General features: G+C 42.2%; 1 protein-coding gene across 1 annotated transcript; it reads right to left on the reverse strand.

The window, feature by feature from the left end:
* Positions 1-272: 272 nt before the first annotated feature.
* SYBU (syntabulin) lies at positions 273-26,982 on the reverse strand. The gene is made up of 5 exons (XM_083873673.1): positions 26,720-26,982; positions 7,121-7,223; positions 4,529-4,732; positions 3,437-3,586; positions 273-2,298 (listed from the first exon to the last, which is right to left on the reverse strand). The coding sequence occupies exons 1-5, from the start codon at positions 26,943-26,945 to the stop codon at positions 1,200-1,202; spliced, it is 1,782 nt and encodes a 593-aa protein (XP_083729799.1). The 5' UTR covers positions 26,946-26,982; the 3' UTR covers positions 273-1,199.
* Positions 26,983-27,558: the final 576 nt, after the last annotated feature.

The following is a 27,558-nucleotide window of genomic DNA, read 5'->3' on the forward strand; positions in this document are numbered from 1 at the left end:
GGTCACTTGCATTTGTGAATGCAGTGTGAGGCAGCAAAGCAGGTTGTGTGTGCAGCTGCAGCCCAGCTGGAGCCTTTAATCAGCCTGGTGACTGCTTACACTTGGAACTGTATTCAGGTTTTCTCAGTCTAATTCTGTTCTCCTGGAACAGTACCCGACACAGTACCTCCCCTAGCTTGGCCTATACCTGAGAGCTCAGCTGGAATGGGGTATTTTTTTATACTTTTAGTATTTTTTTTCTACAGTAAAACACTCACACGTTTGACATTTCGATCATGCTTTACTGAACTTGTGATTATAAAGGTAATTTACAATAAAGCAATTAAATAAACAATAAGTTAAAACACAATACATTTATACATAGTATTTCAAAGGGCTCAAAAGACTATCAGTTCCAATACATAAAGACTTTAAAACAACATTAAGAGTCAAAGTGTATCCACGCCTATACTTACCATTGTAACAAGTGTTAAGACTCCCAACAATTTTTGGTTACAGTCCCTGTATATGCACAAGACCAGTGAAATGCTCAAGCAATTGCACAATTGAGAAGAGCACTACATGAGACAGGCACGAACAATGTGCTGGAAGCTGCCTGGGGAATACAGGTTTTACCTCTAAATTGACACTTGGGACAAGAAATGGAAAGCGCTAGCATGCTTTCTGGAGCACAGGTGTGATACCCTAAGGGAAGGTTAGTGCTGTCTAGAGAAATACTCCACCCTTCTCTGGCCATTTGTTCCCTCGTGCATCTCACACTACCCTTGAGCCAGTGCAAAGTGCTCATACATTTGCTCAGTGAACCATCCAGGGAGAGTGACTGAACGTAACCCCAGCTCAGCAGTGGAACAGGAAAGAGCACTGGGCTCGAATTCCTGATTTCCCTGGTTATGTTCACTGTGCAGATGTGCTGGCACCAGAATGTCACCAGCAAAGGGGAGGGACATGGTGCCTTATGAGCAGGAGGACTATTTCTATAAGCAGCAGTACTGTTAAAAACATTTTGTGGAAGTATGAGGTTCAGCTTATATTTTTTATTTTGAAACAAAGGAACACGTCTTTGAACGGATTTATAGTGCAAATCAAATAGTCAAAAGCAAATTATGAACTCTGCCAGAATATACAGTAACCTTTTATGATCTATCTCATTCCTCTTTCTCTCTGCCTCAGCCAGCTGATGCCCAGGGACAGAGTAGACTTTAGGTTTTGATACTGAAGGGTGTTCGGCGTAAAGAGTGCAGGGCCACCAGGCAGCAACCGCGAAGCAATGCTCCAATATTGTAAATAGGATCTGTTCCTCCTCTCTGAGTACTCAAAGCCCACACAATAGTTGGTACAACAGGGGCTGCTACAGCCAGAAGATCCCCGAGGAGACTGCTGCTCCAGTATCTCCTCTTTATTCCTGTATTAACATACTCAAAGGCTTCATCATCATGAGTTTCTGTAAAATCAAGTTCTTTCATGAAACGGTTTTCATTAACTCTGTGCTCCACCTTCCTGCATGGAGACTCCATAGGAGACAAAAGGATGGCAGAATTGGGATCACTTGGAGTTAAGTCCACTATGATACCAGAATCACTGAAGCTTCCAAGAGAGAATTCACTCAATTCCTTCAGTGAAGAAGGTGGGCTTAGAGGACAGGTGTCTTGAGCTCTGAAGATGTTCTGAATGAGCTGCTCCACATCTAAGCTATATGGCACCACGTCAGTCTGGATGGCCTGTTCCACTGTCATGTTGCTTTTTTCCTCCTCCTGGCAGTAAGTTAGTTTTCCATCCAGAATGATTTCAAGCATCTCTTTATTTACAGCAGCACTGAAGGGAGCTGGATCACTCAACTCAGAGGTTGTGGTGGTCAAACTCTCTCCAGATATGTCAGTCCCATTAACTCTGTCCTCACTAAGAAGCAGATCACTGTCTGCCACCTCCTCCAGACCTTGGTGCTCTGTGATGGGGCTGTCTGGCGGGGTGGCACACAATGCTAACAGCTTCGCCTCTGAGTCACTCGTGTATTCCAGGCACTGCTCATCCCTCCCAGAGTGGTTCTGAGCCATCTCCATGCTCTGCAGCAAAGATTCCAGTTTCTTGTTTTGAATGTTTATGTCTATGAAGTATTTCTGAATTTTTTTGTCTTTCTCAGCCAAGCTGTTTTTCATGCTTTCAATAACCTGCTTAAGTTGTTTAATTTCACTTCTTGCTTCCTTTAAGGCCAGTTCTGCCTCCACACGATTGCACTCTTCTTCTATCCAGTCTTCCCTCATCCGTCCCAGCTGAGCTTTAAGCTCTTCTATTTCTGTTTCCCTGTAGCAAAATAAAAATGATGTTACACTTCTGCTGACTGCTCAGTTAAAGTTAACATGAGGCCCCACCACAGAGCTATGGCTCTGCTGGTGAGATGCTCCAAGGAGGAAGCAAATTTCTCCAGGTGACATTTGTGGCCATCTCTGAGAGAGCCAAGATATGCCAGCTGATTCCTAATGGGAGTCACTGGCCTCCCCACAAAACCAGCAGCCTTGTGGGCTGTGCCATGATCCTGGACAATTTGACCTCTTAAAAACTCCCCTACTGCCTTGCCCTGGAGCAAATGGGAAGCAGCTGCCTGGATGCATCCCCAGTGCCTGCCAGCAGCTTGGCACATACTGCCAGAGCCAGTGGTGGCCTCAGGCATCCAGAGAGCTCAGGTCTGCAGGCACAGGGCTGGCTTTCCCCAGCAGGGAACCAGAGGCTGCTGCCAGCACATGGGGAGCAAGTCGGGGAGAGAGCACTCCTGTCAGTTTCAGGCCTTGCAGATGCAGAGGAAGAGCACAGAGTCCTTGGAACTCTGTCTTGGGCTCCATTCAAACAGTCCTTTGCGCCCCCCTGGGCTGTCCGTGCTGGAGAGCCAGCTCTCAGAGTGCAGTTTTGGTCAAAGAGACATTGTTGCTGTGTAATGCACGTTGTCCCTTCTTTGCTCAGCATCCATACAAAGGGCTATTGTGAAAAATTCAGTGTAGAAGTGACAAAACCAGAAATGGGAACAGTGGTTTGGGTATGAACTTTTCTTTCACTGAGGAGAAGGGGGACATTTGCAGTCCTACTTCACTGAGAGAGGCAGAACAGGACACTAAGGTAATACATGCTGGCAGGTAGAAACTGTTCTATGTATAAAAGGTCTCAATCTAAATCAGACTTGCAAAAAGTTGTCCTTTTAAAATATTCTATTGTGAAGGTTCCAAAAAGGAAAGAAGGACAAGTATATTTATAAATAAACTCATTGTTTTGCATCCCCTTAATAAACTCGGAAACCTGAAAGACTGAAAACAACCTAATCAGACTAATCATATTTCAAATTTCTTAATGGAAACTTTATTGATCAAGAAATGAGTAAAACCACTCAGGATTCCCACCCCTAAATGTTCCCAAATAAATCTTTCTGATTGATTTCTGAAGTGAGGTTTACCTTTCTTTAAGTTTGCTTTCAGATTCCTTCAGCTTGGTCTTCAAATGCCGTACTGCCACTTCTTTCTGCTGCAGAGGAGTCAAATACTGCTCTGGATTTTGTGGCTTAATGCTGTGATTGTCACCACAAGAATTGTATCTCCCTGATCGCCTGAAAAAACCCAAAACAAACCATCACATAACATCACTCTTACTGTTCTTAAGTCCTGACAGAATGAAAAACATCCCACTGATGGATAAATGCAAAGCTTGACTCATCTGGGGCTCCTCAGCATCCACACAAGTTACTTCACTTGGCAAATCAAAGCACTCGAGGAAACAGCTGATTTATAGCTACAGTGAAAAATTTACTATTTATTGTGCTTGGCTTCAGTGTCATTACATCAAATGAGGCTTTAACTTTAAAATACCAGACCATCCCCTCACCCCAAATGGGTGGTGTGCCCAAAAGCAAGCAGGGGAAGGGCCCCATCCACAGCCCAAGGACTGAGTTCACAGGAGTTATAAAGCTGAGCACACTGAAATCTACACTCATCCTGTCTGGCTTTTGGTGTATATCTTACATGCTTGGCTGTTTAGTTGTCTGGGAGAGAGGGCAACAACAGCAGCATGGTGGCCATCTCTTCTCTGCAATGTGTCACATATTCTGGCAGGTATCTGTGTTCTTTCCTGTACAGGAAACTGCACTCCTGAGGGAGCTGCCTAAGGCTAGGCGGGGTGAGTTTTCACCCAAGTGTATCATGTTTCCTACACTACCCCACCCAACTCTCTTCAAAGTGAAAAGAACCCTACAACAAACAAACCAGTTCGTCCTCATGACAACTGATGGCATGAAAATGCATGAAATAGTCTGCCTTGGAGTGAAAACCAACTGCAAAGGACTTTGACTTAAACTTGAATTTTATAGTGCTGAAACAATAAAGTTTTACATAGTATGGAGAACCTTGCTGGGTGTTAAGTCACCTATACAAGGCATCACAACTATGGTGAGGAGCAAGATGACCTGCATGGCAACTCCTACAGCTGATCCCACACTACAGTGCAGAGAGAGTGTCAATGTACCCAACCCCAGGAGGCTGAAACAGAGACTTGCCTCATCACTGGGCTGCTGTCACTTCCTTTGTATGAGCCTGAGTTGCTGCTGCTGGCTGAGGAAGCTCTGTAATTCTGATGGATGTTAGCAGGACTCAGATGGTTTTTGCACAGTGTTGATGAAGCATCCTTTCCGTGTGAAGCAGGTGGACTGCCTCCAGACTTGTAGGATAAGGATCCATTATTCCGACCATAAGGACCACGACTGGAGAAGAACCAAAATGGTGAACGCATTATTCTCATCACACAACCCATTATGTGTCTTATTTTACACACAACATTCTCTAAACACTCAACCAGAGAGATAACTGCGAGTGGCTGGAAAGAAATAAAGTTCTGACATGATCAGCCACTGCACGTCCTTTCACTGGCAGGGGGCTCTCAGTCTGAATTACATGTTCTAAGGAAATCTCAGCCATTTTACATCTCTCTCTCTGTGGACAGCACTGTTCCCAGTGACTCCATCAGATCATCCACGTTCCCTAAATCTTTGACTCTGTCAAGTAATAAGAGGCCTGTGGTCTGGACTAATGCCAAAAGAACCACACTGCAGCTTTCCCTGGCCAGACCTGCAGAGTGGTGCCTGTGCATGGAGGGCTGCTCTAAGGCTGCTTTCATGCTCCTCGGCAAGCAGCCTGAGGGATCACAGTGTGCAGTGAAAATAGATTTTGTTTGGGCCACTGTTCTTTTCTGTCTTTGGCATACTGGGTGCTTCATCTGTCATGGCCAGCTATTCATTCACTTTGATACAGTTTGAACCCCATGGAGAGCAGGCTGAAATAGTATTAAAAGAGAAAAAGGAAAGCACAGTCTTTTCCTTTTTTCTCCCATTTTTGCCAATACATATTTACCCTTCTTTTCCCATTCTTTATTAAAGAATCTGTCAACTGTTTGTGCTTGAAAGCAATTGGTATCCTCCCTGCCTGACAAGTGCCCAAGGGCTGGAGTGCTCTGAGGCCACTTCCCTGGATGTGTCCTTCTCCTGCTCATTTGATTTGTTACTCTACATTACTACACTTCATTCTCCCATCCAAGTTGTTCTTCTAAATGATAATGAAAGGGCAGGTTAAAAAAAAAAAGAAATAAAAAACCCAAACAAAAATACCAGAAAAAGGCAAACCCAGCCAGCAAAAGAGAAGGCTTGAATATAAAAAAATCAAATACCACAGAACTATGAAGCAACATCTCTTCTTTAAATTGTTTCAGTTGGTTTTTTCCCTTCTCTGCAAATGGAACAGTTTATAAGGAACAGATGGTTGAGTGGCTGCTGTGAACCTTCATCACACTGCTGCGGTTTGGGTGATTTTGTAATTATTTTACAATGAAGTACAGGACTGTGGTTTGTGACAACACTGAAGTGTTCCATAGCAAGTAAAGTCAAACAGTTAAAAAAGAACATACTGCAAAGGAGATATCTCTTTCCACTTCATACAGTGTATCATCTACTCTGGCGTGTGGCAGAATTTGCAGACACGGTGCTTAACATAGCAGCACATCTGAAGGAGCCTCATTACAGAAGACTTCTGTCCAACAAAAGATGTCAATATGCTCTAGCTTAATGTTATATTAAAATGCACAGTAGTATATGAAATGATACAGAATCTTACTGAAATTAAGGTGATTTTAGGGCTCTGTATTATACTTAGTACCATTTTTTTTCCCCCACAGCCAGTAACTTTGATTGTTAGATGTAATCTAGAGGGAACTGAAGTAGTGTTTGTTTTTCTAACAGTCTCACGATACAGACAGGACAGTGCTCTCAAAGCCTCGTTCTGGCGATCTGTGTGCTGGGGCACACGGGGACCTTCGGGACGCCTGTGTGACTCAGGCACACGGGCATCCTGCCCCGGCCCCAGCCCAGCTCCTCCACAATGGGCAGGAGACCAGGAAACCAGTCCTGTCAACTCCAGCTCCCTCCTCCTGCTCCGCAAACTGTAACCAGCAGGGATTGCGTGGGCAGAACACAACGTGCACTGCTCCATCCCAGTGCCCCTGTGTTCTCAAGCTGTCTGAATTTGCAATTCGCTTGTGACAGGGAGAAATCTCACAGAAATCTTTTATGAAAGGTTCATTTAGACAAATGACTATGATACAATTTTTTAAAAAATACTGCCTATAGGCTGAGCAAGGGGAATTTCAGAAAAAAAAATCCAACAACATCAAAGGCAATACTGTCTACTCCTAACAACAAAAAATAAGATCATGATGTGGAAAGGTGTAAGCTGAGCTGACAATTTATGACAGAGATAAAACAAAGTGTTAAGACCAAAAGGTTTAGCTTAACTGGTTAGAAATACTGCTGTTAACTAACATACCCAGCTCTCTCTCCACTCCAACCAATGCCTGGATTATATTTCCCACACTTGCCATGAATAAACAAACAAAAAAAAAACAAACCCAACAGCTGGCTGATCTGGCATACTGACAATTTTTGTGCACTGAAAACAGCATTTTTTTTTTTTTTCTTATATTGCAGTTCTCACCAGTGTGCTACCCAGGAGCCTCGTGCTAACCCAAGTGTTTTAAAATGCAAGACCTTACACAGTAGTCTATCTTTGCACTAGCAATATTCAGGAAAAACTGCTTTGCTTACTTGCGAGAAAAAGAAGATCTCTTGCTTCCAGCAGCCGACATATGGACTTCAGGTGCTGAAATGCTGCCCGTGCTGCTTGAAGAGCTAAAATCCGCTTCACTGCCTGGAAAGGAAAAGGAAAGAGTGAAAACATGATGGAAATTGTAACTCAAAGATTGTTTTCAAAATAACAGTGAATCACAAGCATCCTTCCTTTGTCTGTTCTGGGTGCATTTCAGAAGTTACATGGATTTTCAAACATCCCTGAGGACAAGAGCTGGATTTGTTCCAGATTTGCAACATTTCTTCAGAACTGGCACTTCAACAAGAGCAGAAAAAACATTTGGACACAAAACCTTCACACTACAGAAGCCATTTTAGGTCTCAGACAGGAACACTTGTTGTGACAACCTGTTTGCTCTCTCACAGCCATTGATAGATGAATGAGGCTGCTCACACGGCTCCTTCAGGATCACAGTGATTAGGAACATACCACTGTAACTGGATATTTCTCATGCTTTAAACCACACAGAAACACTTCTCACCTCTTCTGGTTTGTTTGCTGGGATAACATAAATGTACACATATATAGGTATAACCCTGTACAGGCTAATAGTATATCTATGTATTTATCTACATGCATATATGCAGGTTTTCATGTGGTACAGAAGCACAGAGAAGCAGTTCTAATAACCTTAAAATAATCCAGTAATCACGTGTAGGTCTCAAGTGCTTCTCAGGTACCGAGTCATCTGTCTGACTACTGATTTTCTATGGATCACAGCCTTTATTTCACAAGCTCTGGCATATACAAGGAAAACTGCTCTCATTTTGCTAAGGTCAGTAGTAGATAGATGGACTAAGAAAGTCTTATCCTCTGGAAAAAAAACCACACCAAAGCTCTATTTGTTTTCCAATTTGTCAGTCCAATGGCCAATGTTCTATGCCATACCCAGGTCTCATGCCGTAGAGTCACACCAATGAATAATGGTGACTTTAGCTGAGGGGATGGAAATAACTCTCCAACATCCTTTAAGCAGCTGACCAAGGGGAGCATTTCTCACCAGAGAATTTCTGGGTGTCATCCCATGGATAGACATCCCCAAGCCAGCAGCTGCAAACTTTCCATTTTTGCTATCTTTTCCACACTGGGAAGATGCAGCTGCAGCCACCCCATTTGCAGTTAGATCTTCTAGTCCTCAATATCTCTTAAATTCTTCAGAGAGATGATGGTGAAGGGCACATCCTTCACCCTGAACACCTGAGACTGTGAGACTGGGAAAAGGCTTTGTCAGAGCCTGGCCTTCACAGCCTTAAAGAGGCTGAGACAGCCAGCAACCATTCTTACATCTGGGAACACTCAGCAACTGGCTTTAGGATAAGGTGTGACCGGATTTAATGCAATACTTTCCCTACCTCATGACATCTGAGACCAGCCTCCATTTCTCTGTGCCTCCGCATCAGCCCATCCCAGGATATTCCTCAGCCCAATTTCAAAGTGGTCAGATACAAATCTTAGCTCTCCAAAAGAGGATCCCAGGGACCCAGCTCTAGCACCCCTAAGCAGCTAGAGCTGTTAGTACAGCAACAACAGTTACAGTACAACACCCCTGAGAATCAGACTCAGGCCACCACGGCCATAATCAGATCTGAACTGCATGTAAATTTGCAAGGGGAGGGAAGGAAAGCAGCAAAGCCACTTGGTTTCAGAGTATTTATATCACGTTTACAGATGTAAATGTGAGTGACCCTCTCCTTGGGGAAGCAAAATGATCATGGGATATGACATTTGAAGATGCAACAGAGTATTCCTGACAAACAAAATATCCCCATCTAGAAGACAAACATACACTCCAAATAATCTCTTGGCATCACACTACACCCAAAACTACTTTTCTGAACAAGACCCAAACAGGTAAACACATCACACAGATGTCATACCTCTGGTGTTCGGGTTCCCAAAACATTCCTGTGCTTGCAAGACACCAGCAGCTTTCCCAAGAGAACTCCTGGCTGCGGTGCAGAGAGCAGGAGCCCCAGCCAAGGCTCATCTCTGGGTAAGCAGATCACACCATAATCAGATCTCGCTATCGAAAGCATTGCCGAGTAGTGAGGCTTAACAATTGCCTCTCCCTGACCTGCCTGCCTTGGAGCACCAAGAGCTGCAGGGCTGGGCACTGCTGGTCAGAGCCAGCAGAGCCTGAAAACACAACCACACCATCAGCAGGGCTTTCTGAAAGACTGAACTGCATCTGAGATCAGGAACTGTGCCTGCAAAGCATGAACTAACCTTTCTGGCCCCAGTTCTAATAACAGCTACACACAAGCTTAACACTTAGCACAGGAGACTACTTATGTTTAAAATTAGGCATGTGGCTATTTATAGGATCTTTGAGAACATTTTATAAGTTAAAGGGGTCACTGCTAGAAATGGTTCCAAGTGTATAAACCATGTTCAAGCCAGTTTTTTGTGTAGCAGAGCTTGACAGCAATGTTATTAGGAGATTTTAAAAACATCTTCTCCCATTTGGTAGACATCTCTGAGCAAAATAACATGGCATCTATCCATAAAATATCCATTGCAACATACTCTCCTGGGCAGGCGTGACTTCTGTCTTACAAACATCGTAACAAAACATGAAACTCCTTGTCTAGCAGCAGTGCAGGCAGGAGCTGAACACGGCTTCTCATTCTCCTGACTCCATTCTCCAGGCTGGCAGCTTCCTAAGGACGCCTGTTGACTATTTTTGTCACTGTGACTATGTAACGACAAAAGCTCACACATGTAAGCCCTAGAACAGCCCATTAATTTAGTGCTAACTGTGAAAGAGCCTGACACTTCTCAACCCCGCATTCCATTGTCCTAACCGGCTGTGACACTTGTTCAGCTTCAATCAGACTCTTTCCTCTTGAAAGAACTGTCTTGCTAACCCCTCCTTGCAAGAGATGCAGCACATCATTTGAGATGCAATCACTCCTATTCCTGCAGACTGCAGCCCTCAGTGTCGCAGCCATCAGTGTCACAGCCCTCAGTGTCGCAGCCCTCAGTGTCACAGCCATCAGTGTCGCAGCCAGCCCGGTGTCCGTGCTGGGGATGCCATCCCCGGCCTCCCCCAGGAGGAAGCTCCGAGCAGCCACGGGAGCACAGCCCTGCTGCCTCTGTGCCGTGGGAGGGACAGCACAGCGATGGCCAACCAAGCACCGTCACATTTTCCAGGGCTGCTCTTTGCCGGGAATGGGTATCTGTGAAGCGAGAGTGAAACCCTGCAGAGCCCAGAGCGCTCTGCAGGCAGCCCCGGGCTCTGCGCTGCCTTTTCGGCTCCCCGCTGCCCTGACAGCACCGCGACAGTCACCGGCTCGGCTGGCACCGAGGGAGGAGCAGGAGAAGCAGAGGGACACAGGGGACCACGGTGCGGCATCCGCCACCGCGCCTCGCCTGGAGCAGCGCCGGCACCAACTGCGGGACTCTCACCAATGTCTCAAGGGCAGGTTTCCCATCCTGCAGATGATGTAACCGCAGATTTGGGGGCGGGATTGAGGAGCGGGAGATGGAGCCGCCTGTGCCAGGGCCGGTCCGCCTCCAGCTGGCACCAGGGCGTGTTTATCCCGGCGGGGCAGGGCGGACACCGCGCCCAGTGCTGCTGTGGGCAATCCTCACCTCTAACCCTGCCCTGTGCACTGCCCCAGTGCTGCTGTGGGCAAGCCTCACCTCTAACCCTGCCCTGTGCCCTGCCCCAGTGCTGCTGTGGGCAATCCTCACCTCTAACCCTGTGCACTGCCCCAGTGCTGCTGTGGGCAAACCTCACCTCTAACCCTGCCCTGTGCCCTGCCCCAGTGCTGCTGTGGGCAAACCTCACCTCTAACCCTGTGCACTGCCCCAGTGCTGCTGTGGGCAATCCTCACCTCTAACCCTGTGCACTGCCCCAGTGCTGCTGTGGGCAAGCTTCACCTCTAACCCTGCCCTGTGCACTGCCCCAGTGCTGCTGTGGGCAATCCTCACCTCTAACCCTGTGCACTGCCCCAGTGCTGCTGTGGGCAAGCCTCACCTTTAACCCTGTGCACTGCCCCAGCCACAGTGCCCAGCTGTCGCCCTGAATTTTCTTGCCTGTGAAATTCTGTACCTTTGGAGCAGCTTTCCCAGGCTGCTTCACATAAACAATATTGTTTTCTTATAGCTTATCTATGTGTTTACACATTTCTTCTCTAGGAGGAGGAATGTGATTGATGGTCAAGTCCACCAATGATGTTCATAAGGTGGTGACCCCTTTGGCCAATCTTTGGCCTTCTGTACAAAATGTGTATGAGGATGGAGTCAGACATTAAATTAGAATCTTTGCTGCTTGACCTGCTGCTGCCTGCGTGTCTTTTGTGTGTCCGACACAGCGACACCCGGCCAACAGCAGCTCAGGGACTGCATCACACACACTGCACTCACTCCTCCTACAGCTACAACAGATCAGGTATTGGGGCCACCAGGTACATAAACCACAGAGCTCAGCTATGGTTTGACTCCATAAACATGACCTCTTTATATGTGTATCAGCCTTGAAGCAGGTTTTGCATATAGCATGTGAAACAGAGCTGTAAATAAAACAGTGCTGACAGAAACAGCTTGTCCTCAAAATGTAAAGCACTTAAATTTGCTGAGCTTTCTTGCCTCCAAAAGCACTCTGTTATACAGCAAAGTGATGAAGCTATGCATACATATTAACCACTTTGGTGCAGCTACTTGAGGAATAAGTGGCGTGCTCTCTCTCTAGGCAGCTTGATTTAGAGACCCCAGGGGTAGAGCTTGGGCCTGACTGTGTGAAAAAATATCCAGCAAAGTCATTAGAAGCAGCTGGAAAAGTAGAGAATTCAGTTGTAATGCCCACTAATTAAAGGACCTGTAATTTTAAGAGATTTGGTTCAATTTATCTTGTGAGCTTTAACTCACTACAGCTACATCTCCAGCCCCAATATTAACCAGCATAAGCAGTGTATTTCCAGGAAGCACTAATGCTGCTTTTATTTTTCTATTTAATATGGGGTTGTTCCTGCAAGATAAGATTTTGTACACCACAAACAACATAGGAAAGAAAACCACACTGCTCACATGCACTGACAAATGTAAAAAAAAAAAAAAAAAAAAAAAAAAAAAAAAAAAAAAAAAGCAATAGCAATGAAAACTTGCTTTGACATTCCAGGCTTTTCTTTTTTCTTCACATAACGCCCTTAAAAATGATCTATTTTGAAGGCACAGTCTCCTAGTGGGAAATGTGCTGAATTCAAAGTGTCAAGACCATATATGACAGTGGGTTTTGATTTCAGTCCCTGGCCTTTGACTTATTACTTATTTGACTTAGGATTAATGTAGGAAAGACTCTTATTTTGGACTTAACTATTACACTTCACACTGACAATAACTAGATAAAAGCAGGTATAACCTTGAGAGTTAGGAATAAGTCACAGCACTCCTCCATGTGGACTGCTGTAATCTTTGGGTGACAGAAGCTGCTCCCACAGGCTATGCCTTTGCCTGTGTCAGTCTCTCCACTGTAATGAGGTCTAAAATCAGGGGAGGAAGCTGAGGATGCCCAGTAGGTTGCATTAGTGGTTCAGGAACTCTTAGGACAAGTGTAGATTTGGGTTCCTTTGGTCTAAAGAGGGCACTGGACTCAGACCTTTTCTCAAGCTCTAATTACTCAGGTGTGACCCAGCAGACCTGTAGCACCAGCACTGCCCATATTCCAGAGCAATGAAACCTGCTGGATGCCTGCACTCACAGAGATGGTGTGGCCCTGGTATGGAGGCTCACAGTGAATCCAAGGCATGCACGTGGGCACACCCAGGACTACAGGCAGGTGACTAAGTCTGGGAGATGGGCACTTCTCTCTGGATCTCCTGTGGGCATGTCTGGCATGCTCTCTGCTAGCAATCGTGGATTTTACTGCCTAATTACCTCTCTGGTTTTATATGAGGTTTAGTCATTGAACTCACATTTGTGAACTGTTCTCCATGAAAGCAAGGAACTGGGTACAGCAGTGTCTGGCATCCTCAATCCTAAGGGTACCAACAGGCATCCCTTCCCCATCCCACTGCACTGGCCAATGAATGAAGCCATCACTCCCTCACTCTTGGGGGGACATCCACCCAACTGCTCAACAGTGCTCCCTCAGCAGTCAGGTCTGTGGTCACATTTCAGCTGAGTGCTGGGCCCAGTAACAGCTGGGAACTTGGGCAGCTGGCAAAGACAGTCATAGGGGATGTGGAGCAAAACTTGGGTGTGGGTCTCCATAAATTGTTCAAACATGTTGGGCAAGAAGACTTCCAGTCAAAACCAGACAGACTTTTGGGAAGGACTGCAACACAGATCCTGCTTCCCTGTGTTTGGATCTAAATGCAATTTTACAAATTATTATTTATCTTGATTTTCATTCATTTTTCTTGCTTATTCTTTTTACTTTGAAAGAAGGATTGTTATCAAATAATTAATCTCATTAGGCAGTTTTCTGATCTAAGTACTATAGTTTTAGTAGCAATCTGAACTACACTAATGCAAATTATAAGCATTGCAGATCTCAACATGAATACATAATGTGACTTATGTATTCTGTGAAACCACAATCAATCAAGCTCTTCTCTCAAAACACAGTCACTACAAAATAATTACTGACATTGGCTGAGAGCCATCATGCATATTCTGCATATCACTATGATCTGGGCTTGTGTTTTTCTTAATTGTTTCTAATTCACTGATTTGTAGAGAAGCCAAAAGCGGATGTTGGAATAGACAAAGAGCATTACAAGTTGGACTTTTTGCTGTTTTTTGTATTTTTAAGGATATTTGTCATACAGAAGTCAGCCTGACCTGATTTTTTTTTTTTTTTTTGTGCTTCTATATGGAGCTTGAACCATTCTAATGACACCTTAAAAATTACTCTCATAATTTCACTCTTCTCAGCCTGAAGTGACCTTTGTCAGGGGGAACATATGCTCATGGAGCAGAAGGAAACAGTCTGGGGAACTTATCTTCATGTTCAAACAAAAGGGCTCTTTGTTATCAGAGATGGAAGGATGCTGCTTTCCTACACCAACCTCAATACAAACATCGAGACTGGAGGTTCAAAAAATACACTGAGAGCTCTAGAACACAATGCTAACTTGCATTTGGCAGTTCTATAAATTATACCTTTAATCCACCTATGGACAAGTATTTTTTATAAGCAACCATGCAGTATCACCTCAGAGGATCTTTTTTAAAATGCACCAGGCAGTACAATTTGGTCTGTTTGAAGGGAAATGGATAGGCTGGTCAGAAGTATTTTTAGGAACTGGAAAATGTCATCTTTGGCATGGGTAACTTAGCAGTACACAGAGAGGCAGCAAACTTCATCACAGACTGGGAAAAGATCCCAGCCCTCCTGTCACGTTGGTGGCAGAAGTTTAATAAAGGGCTTTCAGAGGCCCCTTCAACACATCTCCTAAATCTGGTTCCAGTGTGCAAGGAGGAGAGGAGCTGTCTGGGGCACAGCAAGGAGCTGCACAGGCCCATGGGCACAGTGTATCTGCAAGTGCATGAAATTGCATGCAAAACCTAATTCAGGTTTTGCACAGTCATCCTTAATATAAGACATATGGTTTTCATTATAATGTGCATAAAACATTTTAAATCAGTTTGACATGTTTTCAGCGGGCAAGGGAAAAATACTGGAAGGAGAAACATATCTGGGAGGTAACGGATGAAACTACCCTGCAATCCCAGGATGAAAAGCAAAAGTTGTTGTAAGCTGATAAAATATTTACTGTAACACACATGCTGAAATTATTACAAAAAACCTAATGAAGTTCAAGTGCCATCTGTTGAAAAGAACAGCAAAACCTTACCCAGTTCTTGGCATAAACTATATTTTTTACAGTAACACAAGGTAGGTCTGAGGCCAATGCATTTCAAGTTATGACTGCCATAATTTGCTGCTTTTTTCACTCTTACTGTTAAGAAGCAAAAATTATAAGAAGCCTGTGTTTTTTCAGCTTATTAATCCTTGCAGGTTTGTGGTCAAGTTGTATTCCACCAGCTCTAGCAAACAGACATAGCTTGCCTAGATTTCAAAAGTTTTTTTTTTTTCAAAAAAAACCAGCTTCCTATTATTTACAGAATCTAAGGAGGGTGGAACATTGACCTGTAATGAAGTCCCTCAGCACGGAAGCAAGACAATGTAATGCTAATAAAATACAAAACAAACCTGGCAGAATTTTCATTTCTTTGAAATACACTTAATGTAATGGTGTATATAAAGTACACTATTATAAAGCATGTTTGCTATTTTTTTATGCCACATTAAAGGCAGTACATTTCAGACTCCTTGGGGAAGTGATGTCCACCTTGCAGTGGCTGGAGGCTGAATGTACAAAACGAAGCCAGGTCTCCAGCTCCTGGGGGAGTTATGGGAGTTTTGGAACTGGTGCTCTTCTCTCCCTAACTGCCACCTCAACTGGGAACCACTTCCCACCAGTCTCACTCAGCAAAGCTTGTCAGCTCTGCCAAACCCTTGTTTCTGTGCATGCCTAGAAGCAGGTCACCTTAAAAAGTGATGAACAGTTTGGTGCCTCTTTCGAAAGAGTGTTTCACACTACACCACATAAATGAGGATCCACACAAAACAAGCCCAATGTCAGCTCTTTTATGCTGTCTGCTTTACTGGGGAAAGAAAGCCTCCACCTGGAATCCTTAGGGCCAGGCTTAGCTTTGAACTGGGAAGTGGCTGCACATGAGCTCCCCATCACACCCCCAGGAACACAGCATCCAGAAATAAGAACTTGATAAAGAGATGAGGTCCCATCTTTGGCAGTTTATCATGCTCTTCTCCAGCTCCTCCATAAAACCACCCAGTCTGGAATGCTTGTCTTCATTAACCCCTGCTACATGGGTGAAATCCATACAGGCCTGAATTTCCCAAAGCTCCCACCTCCATCAGGAGACTCCAGCCGGCACACAACACAGCTGAGAAAACTATTCTCTACAATCTAAAGTTTTAGCAAAGTTGGACAACTTTTATCTAGTTGTTCTGGTTGCTAGGTTTTATTCCATGAGTGTTGCAGTTTCTTTACTGGAACAGGGACTGGACATGCATTTTTCCTTTCTCCTAGGCTCTTACCAAGCTCAGAATTCTTAACTTCAAGGGAGAACCAAAACAGAGTGAAGACATCTAAAGCACAGCTTCAGCAGGATTTAGATATCTAGCTACATAAAAGCAAGTAAAATACCACTGCTTAAATAGACCAAATGTTTAAAATGACACCACTATCTGCAAAGATCCAATGAGTTGTTTATGCCTGACCTTCCACTTCTCCACCACCCACTCATCAATGTCTTTATTCGACAGTGAAATCAAGTAAGTGAGATTTACATGACTAAAATAAAGACATTCCCTTAGCTTTCCATTCCTATGAATAAATACATAAACACAAGGAATATATAGGCTTATCTACTCAATACTGCTTAAAAGTATTTGAAGTAATGACTCTGAGGGAAATAAATCTTTTAGGCAATAATTTGGTCACAAAAAAAATACAGATCAGAGAACACTGAAAATATTTATGATTTGAAATCAAACATGGCCAGAAAAATGGAAAATCAGATTTTTCAACTTTCTGTTTGAAATTATGCTTTTATTATGAAAACTAACAAATGCTTTTCCTCTTTTAAAAATGGGGTAAAAAATAAAAATAAATCCTCCAAAATTCAAAATATTTTAGATTGAATACAGCCTTTGTTCAGTGTGAAACAAAAATTTTCTTTAATGTTTTGATTTGGCACCAGCCCCCAAATCAATTGTTTGCAGAGCTCTGCTTTGAACACAGTAAGATGTCAGACAGAAAAGCAATAGGGGATAAAAAGAAAAATAGAAAAGGAAATAATCTATCAATTCCTGTGTAAACACTTCTCGGAAAACACTTTAAATCCCATGATTCTCATTAAAAAGGCATTAATAACCTGGAGAAATTCCAAAAAAAGGTCAACAATAATGATAACAGCATTACAGGGCACTGTTTATGAAGGGAGATTAAGGGAATGCAATTTGTTTATTCTAAGATAAAAATGCATACTGACATCACAGTTTATCACAGGAGGAGGAACACAGCTGGAAAACTGTAAAGAAAACTATGTACCAGCAATGCAGGGTTCTGGCTGTGATGCAGGTTATTTCATGAAGAATTACTTCAAATAAAAACTCAGGGTGAGTGGGAGTTGTACACAGTAAAATATATCTGGAGTAGGTTCAGAATACTTTAACCAGGGAAAGTCAGGAAGGCTGTTTTAAACATTGGCATAAATAGTACAGATTGTAATTTAAAAGCAGAGGACAAAAAAAAATTTCCTAAGGGAAGATTCATAATGGGATCTTTCGAATGCACAGTATTCCATTCTGTGAAGTAGGCTGAAACCCACAGAAAGCAACCACAAAGCACACAAAACTCACTGCAGAAAAAACACATATTTCAAGGCATGTTTTATGTCGACCTCACACACATTTTAAAACAAACACTTAAGAGTGTGCCGTGTGTTTAGCATCGGTTTCTCCTTTTTGGCTCAAATTCCACTCTGGGTTAACAGAGGAGAAAAAAAACCCAAACAAACCTGCTTGAATATACAAAAAGAATTTTATTGTTTTTACTAAAGATCTATTGCCATCTTCAATACCTACCTCTACACCCCAGTGCCTTTCTTATGCCAGGCCCTCAGCTGTCTTTCCTAATGCAGGAACACGTCCCCACCAGGAGACCTTCACTCCTATCAAAAGGCATTTGGGTCTAAAAGATGTATTGTGTGGCAGGGTTCCCATCCTGTGCAGCATCTCAGGCTGTCCCTGCAGGAGCCCCATATCCATGTCCCCTGTCACTCTGACCTGCAGTCAGAGCAGTGGCTCTCTCGTGGACCAAGGGCAAGGGGAGGCTCGAGGCCACAGGCAGACACGGCCATGATCTCCCTGGAACAGAGGCTGTCCCACTTTCTGTGTGCCTGGAGCAGCAGCACAATTAATAATGGGACAGGGAGAGGGAGACAGAGGAGTTACCGTGTGCCTGTTAGGAACTCAGCTCTGAACTCCCAGTAAAAGAGTAACTGAGTTAAAGTGGAACAGTATCAAAAGAACTTTTTTTTTTTTTTTTTTTTTTAAGGAAGGAGGTATATAACTGCAGATTTTTGCCCTGAACTGCAGGTGGCCTGTGCCACCAGCCCAGACCTGGACAAGTCACTATGTAGAACAGGTAGGACTTGGGCTTCAGCTTTTACTTGCTAATTTCTCCTTTACACTTGCTGGCTTCTTTTTTGAATCCTCTACTTTTGCTGTGACATCTGGGCACTTCTCGCAGCCCAAGAACAAAGAAATATATATATGTCCTGAGAGGCCATGGCCTACCCACTAATTACCTGTGTCTCTACTAAGCAATCTAAAATAATTTTTAGAAAAGATTGGACTATAAAATTTGTGACACAGAAGTAAAAGATGGTTTTTCTATGCCGCTTTAACAGGAATTTGTGTATTTGTGTTAAATACTATGAAATGCTTTGAAGTTGAAGCACTACTTGTAGCTTCTATTTTGCTTATTCGAGTTTGTAAGAAATATTTGGGTATTTGAACACGTTCTTCCACATCAAGCAAATTTGTTTAAAAGTTTAAATCTAAAATACATATAAATCTGAACTAAAAACCTACTTCTAAGCTAATAATTTTTACCTACTTATCTAATCATTTTCTGCTTAAAATATTTATATTCTGGTTATATTCCAGTATTATTTTTGATGAGTTACAGAGCACTTATTTCACTTCAGTTGACTTAGTAAGCTTTACAGCTTTAGTTAGTCCTAAAAATATTTCATTTCTGTGAATCCAAAGTGGGATTCAGAATCTCCCTTTGCAATGGGCAGCTTGGGCAGCAGTCCTCACAAAGTAGCCAAACAGAGAGTGCCTAAGTTTATCAGGGATGAACAGAAGAGGAAAAAGCATCTAATTAGAGCTACTTGAAGGTCCATGTGTGCTTTTCAAGCACAAACTTTCTTCCACAACTGAATACCTAAGAACTTCCCTTTTCATTAAAAAGTGAAAGAAGTAAAAAAAGATAAGGAAAAGCCACAGGGACTGTGGTTGACTTCAGTAAGAGCCAACAGCAGAGGTGTCAGAGGCCTGATGAGGACAGGAGATGCAGGTAGGATCCATCTCACTAAACGTGGCAGTCTGAGCCAACCTTGGTCCTATTCTCAGTCAACATAAACACTGAATCCTAAAGGAAATGCTTTATATTTGGTCAGAAAGATCACACACCAGATACAGTGGGTTAATTCATTCTACCTCCTTTAAAACAAAATAGGACTTTCGTGCACTCATGCAGGCAAAGATAATTAATCCCTAGACTACAAATTGGGAATTGAGGTCAGATAAATTGACTATCTCTGTTCTACTCATCTTGGATGAAGAACATGAATTCACCTGTTCCTTACCTCCAAAACAGCTCCTGTAACGCCTAGAAGGGAAATGGCAGGTTCACCTGTTAAAGCTGTTTTGTGTCCCTTGAACAATGGAACCAGTCACTTGGACCAGAGAAAGAGAGTCAGACCCCATCTGCTACTGGAGGTTGTCTAAGGAGACAATTAGATTCAAATTTCACTTTCTCTGAATCACAAAAGGTGAAGGATTTATGCCAGACAGAGGAGCTCCAACCAACGGGTTCTACTGGCTGTGCTGGGTCTAGAATTAGAAGGAAATATTCAAAGGGGTCATAAGAATACGGATATCCTGGAGTATGTGGGGCAGGCGGGGCTTTGCAAATCCCAGACCCTCAGCAGTATCACCCACAGCACCATCCCCTAAACCTCACAGGCTGGCCACCTTCCAGACCTTACTGACTGCCACAACCACCAAACCTCTGCAGGGCGATGTCCCTCTGGGCTCAACTCCGGAACAAAAGATCTGAGGATGGCATGGGCTGGAACCCAAACTGTCCTTCCTCCTGGAGGGTGAGACGTGCATGTGCATCCCCCCCAGAGCACACCCTGCTCCCCTGGAACCTGCAGAACCAAAGCCTTTGTAACTCCCTGTGCTGGCAGGTGAGGCAAGCAAATCTGCACAGCTCCATAGCAACAGACATGAAATTAAAGCAGAAAAATATGCCAGAGGATTCAGCACATACAGAATTATTATCCAGAAACACTTTTTTATTTAGAAAATCAGCAGCGGCTATTTTATGTGGGTGCAAAATGAAAGGTGAAGAGAAAGAAGAAAAGCAAAAGTAACTGAGGAAAACAAATAGACCACAAAAATTGCTGCAACTGTGTTTGTTAGATTCTATATTAGAAAAGGTCTCAGAAACTTCAGTGTCACAAATGAAATTATGAAATACACCTATTAGAAAGGGAGAAGAGTGTGACTGAAACTGTACAGGAAAAAAATGTTACATACAGTTGGATGTAAATGTCAGGATGGTTATAATGGCTGCTATCAGGTGTGGGACAGAAGTGAAGCATTCAAACCATGTGCTTATACCTGAGAAAGATGCCTCCTCCCTTCTTATTGCCAAGGTGATGTTTTAAAAAACAGATCAAAAGCCTTCCAGAAGCACAAGTAATTGACCACAGTGTCTCTGCTCTTTGCCAAATATCAAGTGGTTTAAAGATATAATGCTCAAGTTAAAGCCCTCCCCACCTGGTTTAAGTTACTCAGGGAACCTGGGCTTTTTCTCTTCCCCTTTTCACCTGCAGCTTCCTCTGTACCTGTCAGAGAATCTATACTCTACACTTACCAATAAACATTGTCAGATCAAGAGATTCCTTGTTAATAATTCAAGTAATTTAAGGGAAGAACTAATGGTCAGTCATAGGCAAGATGTTCCATCATTTAGTATCAACTCAATTCAGTTGGTCAATCTTCAGAACGTTTTTTTGTTCTATGACCAATTACTTAAAGTACACTGAACCTGGTGTAGCTCATTTCCTAATTTCAGCATTCTCACACATGTGACACAAGCCACATATTTAAGTAATTGAAAATTCCTAGGAATGGAAGCATGAATTTCCCAATTTCACCACTCAAGTATAGTTATCATTGGTTGCAAGATGGGAACATGGTGTTCACTGATTAAATACTGCATTTGTAACCGGGTTAAGTGTTCTTTGACATACCCTTGTTCTAAATTATCCACCAAGAAAAAAGGCAGTCTTGGAATGTGGGTTATGAGATGCTGTTAAATAAGTTACAGCAAAAATACAGCCGCCAGTCTTCTCACTGTTCTTACCTTTGCGGGATGGAATGAAGAATGCCAATTTGTTTTAAGGATCAGTCAAGGCACTTTGCTATCTCCAAATACAGGTTTTCCATTGATTTTGGTTTGGAGATTTTTTTCAAACAACCAAACAATGTGACTTTGTGTTAAAAACACAGTACACCATCAGCATTTTAACAAGTGTTTCAACATAATAGGTAGATGTCCTAGCCAGTAGTTGAAAAGATTCATGAATTTCTTTGTGTGCCATAGGAATTGTTCAAGTTAGCACATTCTGTGACTTGGTTTTTGTATTCTGTACTGCTGCTCCTGAACAACAGGGACAACAGATCTATTATTTTCCAGCTGCTTGCAGAGATTTTGTAGAGAATAAATAAAAGTCATGCAAATACCAGATACAATGTTCTTGGATAACTGTGCTGGTAAAACACGTCTTTCTAATGTCTCATCAAACTTTCCAAGATAAAACAAACTCCCATCATTGCAAAATGATGCAATCAGAAGGAAGTTCTTGACAGTGAAATAAATTTCCAGAATTACCTGTTAAGACAATCCTCTTACAGAACTTACACAACAACTCATATTTTCCAAGTGAAGCACATACACACACATACATCAGGGTCAGACACTGCTATTCCCACGCAGTCAGACTGAAATCAGGGAATGAGTTGACAAAAGACCTGTAAAATAATCCAGCCAGACATCAGGAATGTAACCTAAATCAAAACCTTTATGTTTTGTTTTTAAAATAACCAAAGCAACTGCCTTTAGAATACAGACAGATATGGATATGGAAGTAAAGTAGCAATATGGATTAATTTATCTGCTAATTTTACACTAATGGATTAACTAGTCACTACTTCTTGCTTCCACAGGGGACTCCCAGGTTCCTGGACATTTAGTGACCAATTAAAAAAGAATAAACCCCCCCCCAAACTTCAGGAAATGCATTATGTTTTAACAGCTAGACATTGTTAACAGATAAAACATATTTTGCAGCTAACACTTGCATTCTTCTCTGATCTGTTTGGCTTATTTAAGTTCTAGTCTTAACATTTCCAGATGTCCAGGGTAATTTTCCTTGCCTCCTTTTTGATCACTATCAGCTCCAACACTGACTAAAAAAGCACCTGCACCTATTGAATACACACAATCAAGTAAGGGCAATACATTCTGCTCCACCTGTCTCTCCTAAAACTCCTAATAGTCCTAAAGCCCTCAAAGATTAATCTGTTCAGACTGGGACAATCCATCCCAAGGCTCATTTATGGTGACTTAATAAATTCACTGGGAAAAAGTAGGAAACACATATTGAGTATAAGATTACTTTGCATTGTAGTTACTATTTGTTAAATAACATTTTTAGCTGAAGAGTGATTGTTAAAATATACTTTTTAGTTTTTTTTCAATATACCTTCAGTTTTATGATCTTAAGTGGCCAAGAAAGGCCACAAATTATGTCTTGCAACTACTTAACTACGGACCTGGCTGATGCACTGTTTAAAGGACAAGAAAAATCCAGCAAAACAGGATTACAGGGTTGCTGGGAAGTAAAAGGGACCTTTTTAGGCCACTCAGCCCAATTCCCCACTCAAGCAAGTCTAGCTGGAACAGGCTGTCCAGGACCATATCCAGTTGAGTTTTGACTGTATCCATGGATGGAGATTCCACAGCTTCTCTAGGCAATGTGTGCCAGTGTCTGTCCACAGACAAAAAGAAGTGTTTTCTTGTGTCCAGATTGAATTTCGTGTTTTTCAATTTGTGCTCATTGCCCATTGTCCAATAAAAGTAGGTGCTCTGTGTGGTGTAAGTCTCCAAGATTTTCTCATTAATCTGAACAGAAAAAAGTTTTAATGTCCAAACTCCAAGTGATGAGCCTTCTTGAAACATAATCCATAGCAGTTCAATGACACTGGAATCCAAAATATTACTATTTCAGCCTGATTCAGTAATAAATGGCCAGATGTTTAATTAGGAGTGAAAAAAACTAAACACTTTTTGCATAGTCCTCTGCTACCTGGAATGTTTATTATTGTACCAAGATGTGAATGACAGACAGCCAATCCTTAAAAGATCTGGGAGCTGACCCTGACTGGGGCTCACCTAGGGCTCCTTTTGTGCAGTGGTGTTTACACTTCTATTCTGCAGGATGCTGACGGTGCTAAAAGGTCTGGGACAGCCTTAATGTTTTTTCCTTAGATCTTAATAATTTCATGTGAAACTTCAGCAATTCCGTGGGCTCTAAGAAACAGCTGCAACAGCAAACATTCAGTAAACTGTCCCAAGTGTGCCTGCAACACCAAAAGTAAGAAGACCAGAACTTTACAGAAATGCTGAACATAGCTGATCAGATGCCTTTCTCAAGTTCTGATGCTCCCAGAGATTTAAATACATGCCTGTGTTAGTTTAAACATGCAAGACTTCTAAAAGTTATTGACACAACTTCTGCTAAAGATTCTCTTCTTTATCCATGTCTTTGAAAGAGGCAGATTTTGAATCCTTTCACTAAGCATTCTAATGGAAGTCAAAAAAGAAGATGAGAAAGACTTCTCAAAGGAAGCAAAACAATTCCCACGGTTCTCAACAGGATGTGGACATGAACTACAGGAATTCAGGAGGGATCTTTCTAGGAGGACTACACAAGAATGTGAGCATGTAGAAGTGCTTATGGTCCTGTTTATTTAATTACAAAAACTGTAGGATTCAGCACAGCATCTTGATACAAAACTAAGACCAATGTTAATTAAGTCTTTTTGTGAGGGCATCTTCTGCAACACATTTGGTATTGCTTTTAACATTATAGAATCAATCACATTTAAAAAAAGGACCAACTTCTAAAACCCAGAAATTAAAAGGCTTATAGCTATCTCTGAGAGTGGATGTTCTATTATCTTCCTTAATGTTCCCATTCTCTCCATCCTTCCCTGGGAAAGCAGGCACAGGTTTTAAGCCAAATTCAATTCTACACTGCTGTGATTCGGATTTAATGCACAATAAAAAACATTTTCATCTCTCTCAGATGAATAATTTCTCCATGATTATAAATATTTTATAGGTTTAGCAAAAGCATTCCAGGATTATGTATGGTTCTCTATGCCAACTACATAAAATATGAATGATAGCCAAATCTATTTTGTTAGTACTTCAAGAGGTGAGGATGGCTTAGACTCACATAGGCCTTAGGCTGTTTGAGAGAAAAAAGGCTATGTGTATTTTGTATTTTGAAGTACAGAAAAGAAAGATGAAGTGATGTTACTGGAGAAGCAGAAATGTATCAGAGCTTGGGAACAGCCCAAAAACATCCCAGGGTTCATTCCCTGTGCTGTCCCTTTCTGACATTTCCTGAATTGTCTAAATATTTGCATGTTTCTTCTGAGATTCAGCACATTCTCATGAAAACAATACTGGAAACAGACAAACTTCAACAAAATGACAGGAATTTTGAAGGTGTACAGTGATTGATTACTTGTGTAAAAAATGTAGTGCAGGACATGGTAAAAAATAATGGTAGGCTGGATTTTTGTCTCTCATATATCTGACTCCTACTATGTGGTCATGGCCACAAGCCATTTCAGATTAATATGAAGTAGATATAATCTCTATAAATCAAGAAGGGCTTTTGGTAAAGAGAAAATGACTCACACTATCTTTTATATATGTCAAGGGCATGTTGCTGTTATTTTCCTTCATATCCCACTTCCCTTCTGATCTCTTGTTACTCTCTGTGTGTTTTGTTACAGGTGATGCCTCCTCTTTGCACAAAGGCTACATCTTCTCGACTGAGTCACCAGAAATTCACATGCAAGTAGGTCATGGGGGAGAGACTGGGTCCACTTGAAGTCATGGAATGAGACAGCAATGGAAGAAAATCACATTAACCCCTGTGGCCAACACTGAGGAAAATGAACCCCAGCTGTCCCCTGGTGTCCATGTCTGATGTGTCCCTCACTTGTGTCAGCTCTCATAGTGACATGATTTTGAACAGTTTTTCACTAAAAAAGTGTGAGATATTTGCCAGGAGGAACTTAGAAGTACTCCATAAAACAGATCTGGCTGCTGAATATTGCAAAAGGTTAATAACTTCATATTATAAGGCAATTTAAGTATAAAACTGAATACAGTGAATTAATTTATTAAAAAAGGTGCGTAACTCTTCTCCACAGAGTATAGAACTCTTCATTAGAAAAAAACTTTTGCATTCATTATTCACATTTTGCTAAGCAACATTCATATTCACGCACAAAATGGTTGTGGTAGCCACAGCTGCAGATCTGACTGTCATACACCATATTCACTGCAAACCTTGTCAAAAATATTACCTATCACCCATTATGCACAGCAATGGGAGACTGGGAACACTCAAATAACATGGTGCTATGAAATGAGACAAAGAACTTGCAGGAATAGTGGTAAGTCAGATTTAATGAACCCTTCCAATGACCAAGCCAGTGAAGAGATTTTGCAACAGAATTTCCAATGTTTCTGGATTAAACATGGTGCTGGCAAATCTGAGCTGGCTTTTCATGGAAGTATATAAATTGCTTCCAGAGGTGAAATAATATAGCCAGGAGGTACCTGAACTCATAAACCATGTCAGTTCTGCAGCTGGCTATGTACAGGGCCAACTCTGGCTCCATGATAATTAACAGCAGCACAAATATCCTGACCATTTGTAATCAAGAGCTGTCTGTACATTAATCAAACGATATACAAAGTATTTTATATCTACTCACTAAAATTACAGGAACCAATGGCACATCTGGGTATTTAGTCTTGGATGTGTGACAAGCAGGTGCTGATTTAGCTGGTGGTCTGAGATGGCCCATTAGCCCAAGGCACTGGGAGATACACTCTGGATTCAGCCATTGCAGTACAGGTACAAATCTGCCCAACTCCCACACACAGCCTGCCTGTCCTCTTGCCTTGGTCTGACATCTTGCCTTGGTCTGACAACCAGAGCTATCAGAGCTTAGCAGCACAAAATTTAGGCAGGATCCAACAATAAATTTAGGCACATCACAAGATTTTTTTTTCTTTTATTAAGTGTCATTTATCTTTGGGCACTGAAATATGAGTGCAATTACTATGAAACAGAATAAAATCCATTTCAGATACTTGACATCACCATCGAGCCTCATAAAAGAAAGTGAAGATGTCAGTTGATTATACTTCCACGAAAAAGACAGTAACAATACTGTTTTTATATCCTTCAGGTGTCTCCACAGAAAGAAGCCAACTATTTTATTTACTATCAGCATTAGTGGTATCACAGGTGGCACAACACAGCATGTATGTAGACACCTGTAAATAAACTCGTGAATCACAAAGTGTAATTAAGGAAATGAAAGGAATTATACTCACCAGGCTTTACAAGGCTTGTCTTTGTCTCCTTCTTATATCGAGACAGCTGTGTATTCCCTTCACTCACTGAGCCTGGACTGAATTTCTTCCTGGAGAAGTCTCCATCACTACCAGTGCAAAAACTGATTGGACTGTTTCCAGCATCAGAAGGAGTCTTAACTGGAGATACTGACTGGCTACTAGGACAGCCAGTGTCATCTGAAGAGAAAAGGGAAAACATCAACATTTCTAACTAGTAAGTATATGAAAGCTATCAAAATAAAAGAGTGTTTGACCTGCAACTCTTTACAGTAAGTGATATGTACAACTTTGGCTCTGAAACCTGGTGAGAAGCTATTTGTTTCACCCATTTTGTGAAGAAATCTTGAATACCTTGTGGCAAGCTCAAAGGGCAAGTACTTGTTTTACTCAGTATGACAAAATACAAAATCAGGGGCTACGTAATGAAAATTCCCATCTAAGATGAATTCCTTTAACAAGGTTAGGGAATACTGCAACATGAAGATACACACGAGACACAAATGCACACTGGCTGCAGAGCAAGCATGGGCCACATGCTCTCCCTCAAGAAAGGTTCCCATATCTGAACAACAAGACAACAACCTACAGCCCACATGCACAAAGTCAGGAATTTCATGTAACTGGGATTAACGTAGGTTCCTCAAAACTGTCTTTCCTCTAAAAGCAACCATGATCATAGAACTCTTCCATTCTTGGTAAGTGGCTGTGAGGTACCTGGCTTTGAAGAGAGTGGGTTATACACAGATTGCTTTTGTTTAAAGCTGAAATCTTCTGAGGGCACACAAGCACTCCAGGGCATCAATAGCCACCCTGGGAAC

The sequence above is a fragment of the Zosterops lateralis genome (genome assembly GCF_965231275.1).
Source record: "Zosterops lateralis genome assembly, chromosome: 1".
Lineage (NCBI taxonomy): Eukaryota > Metazoa > Chordata > Aves > Passeriformes > Zosteropidae > Zosterops > Zosterops lateralis.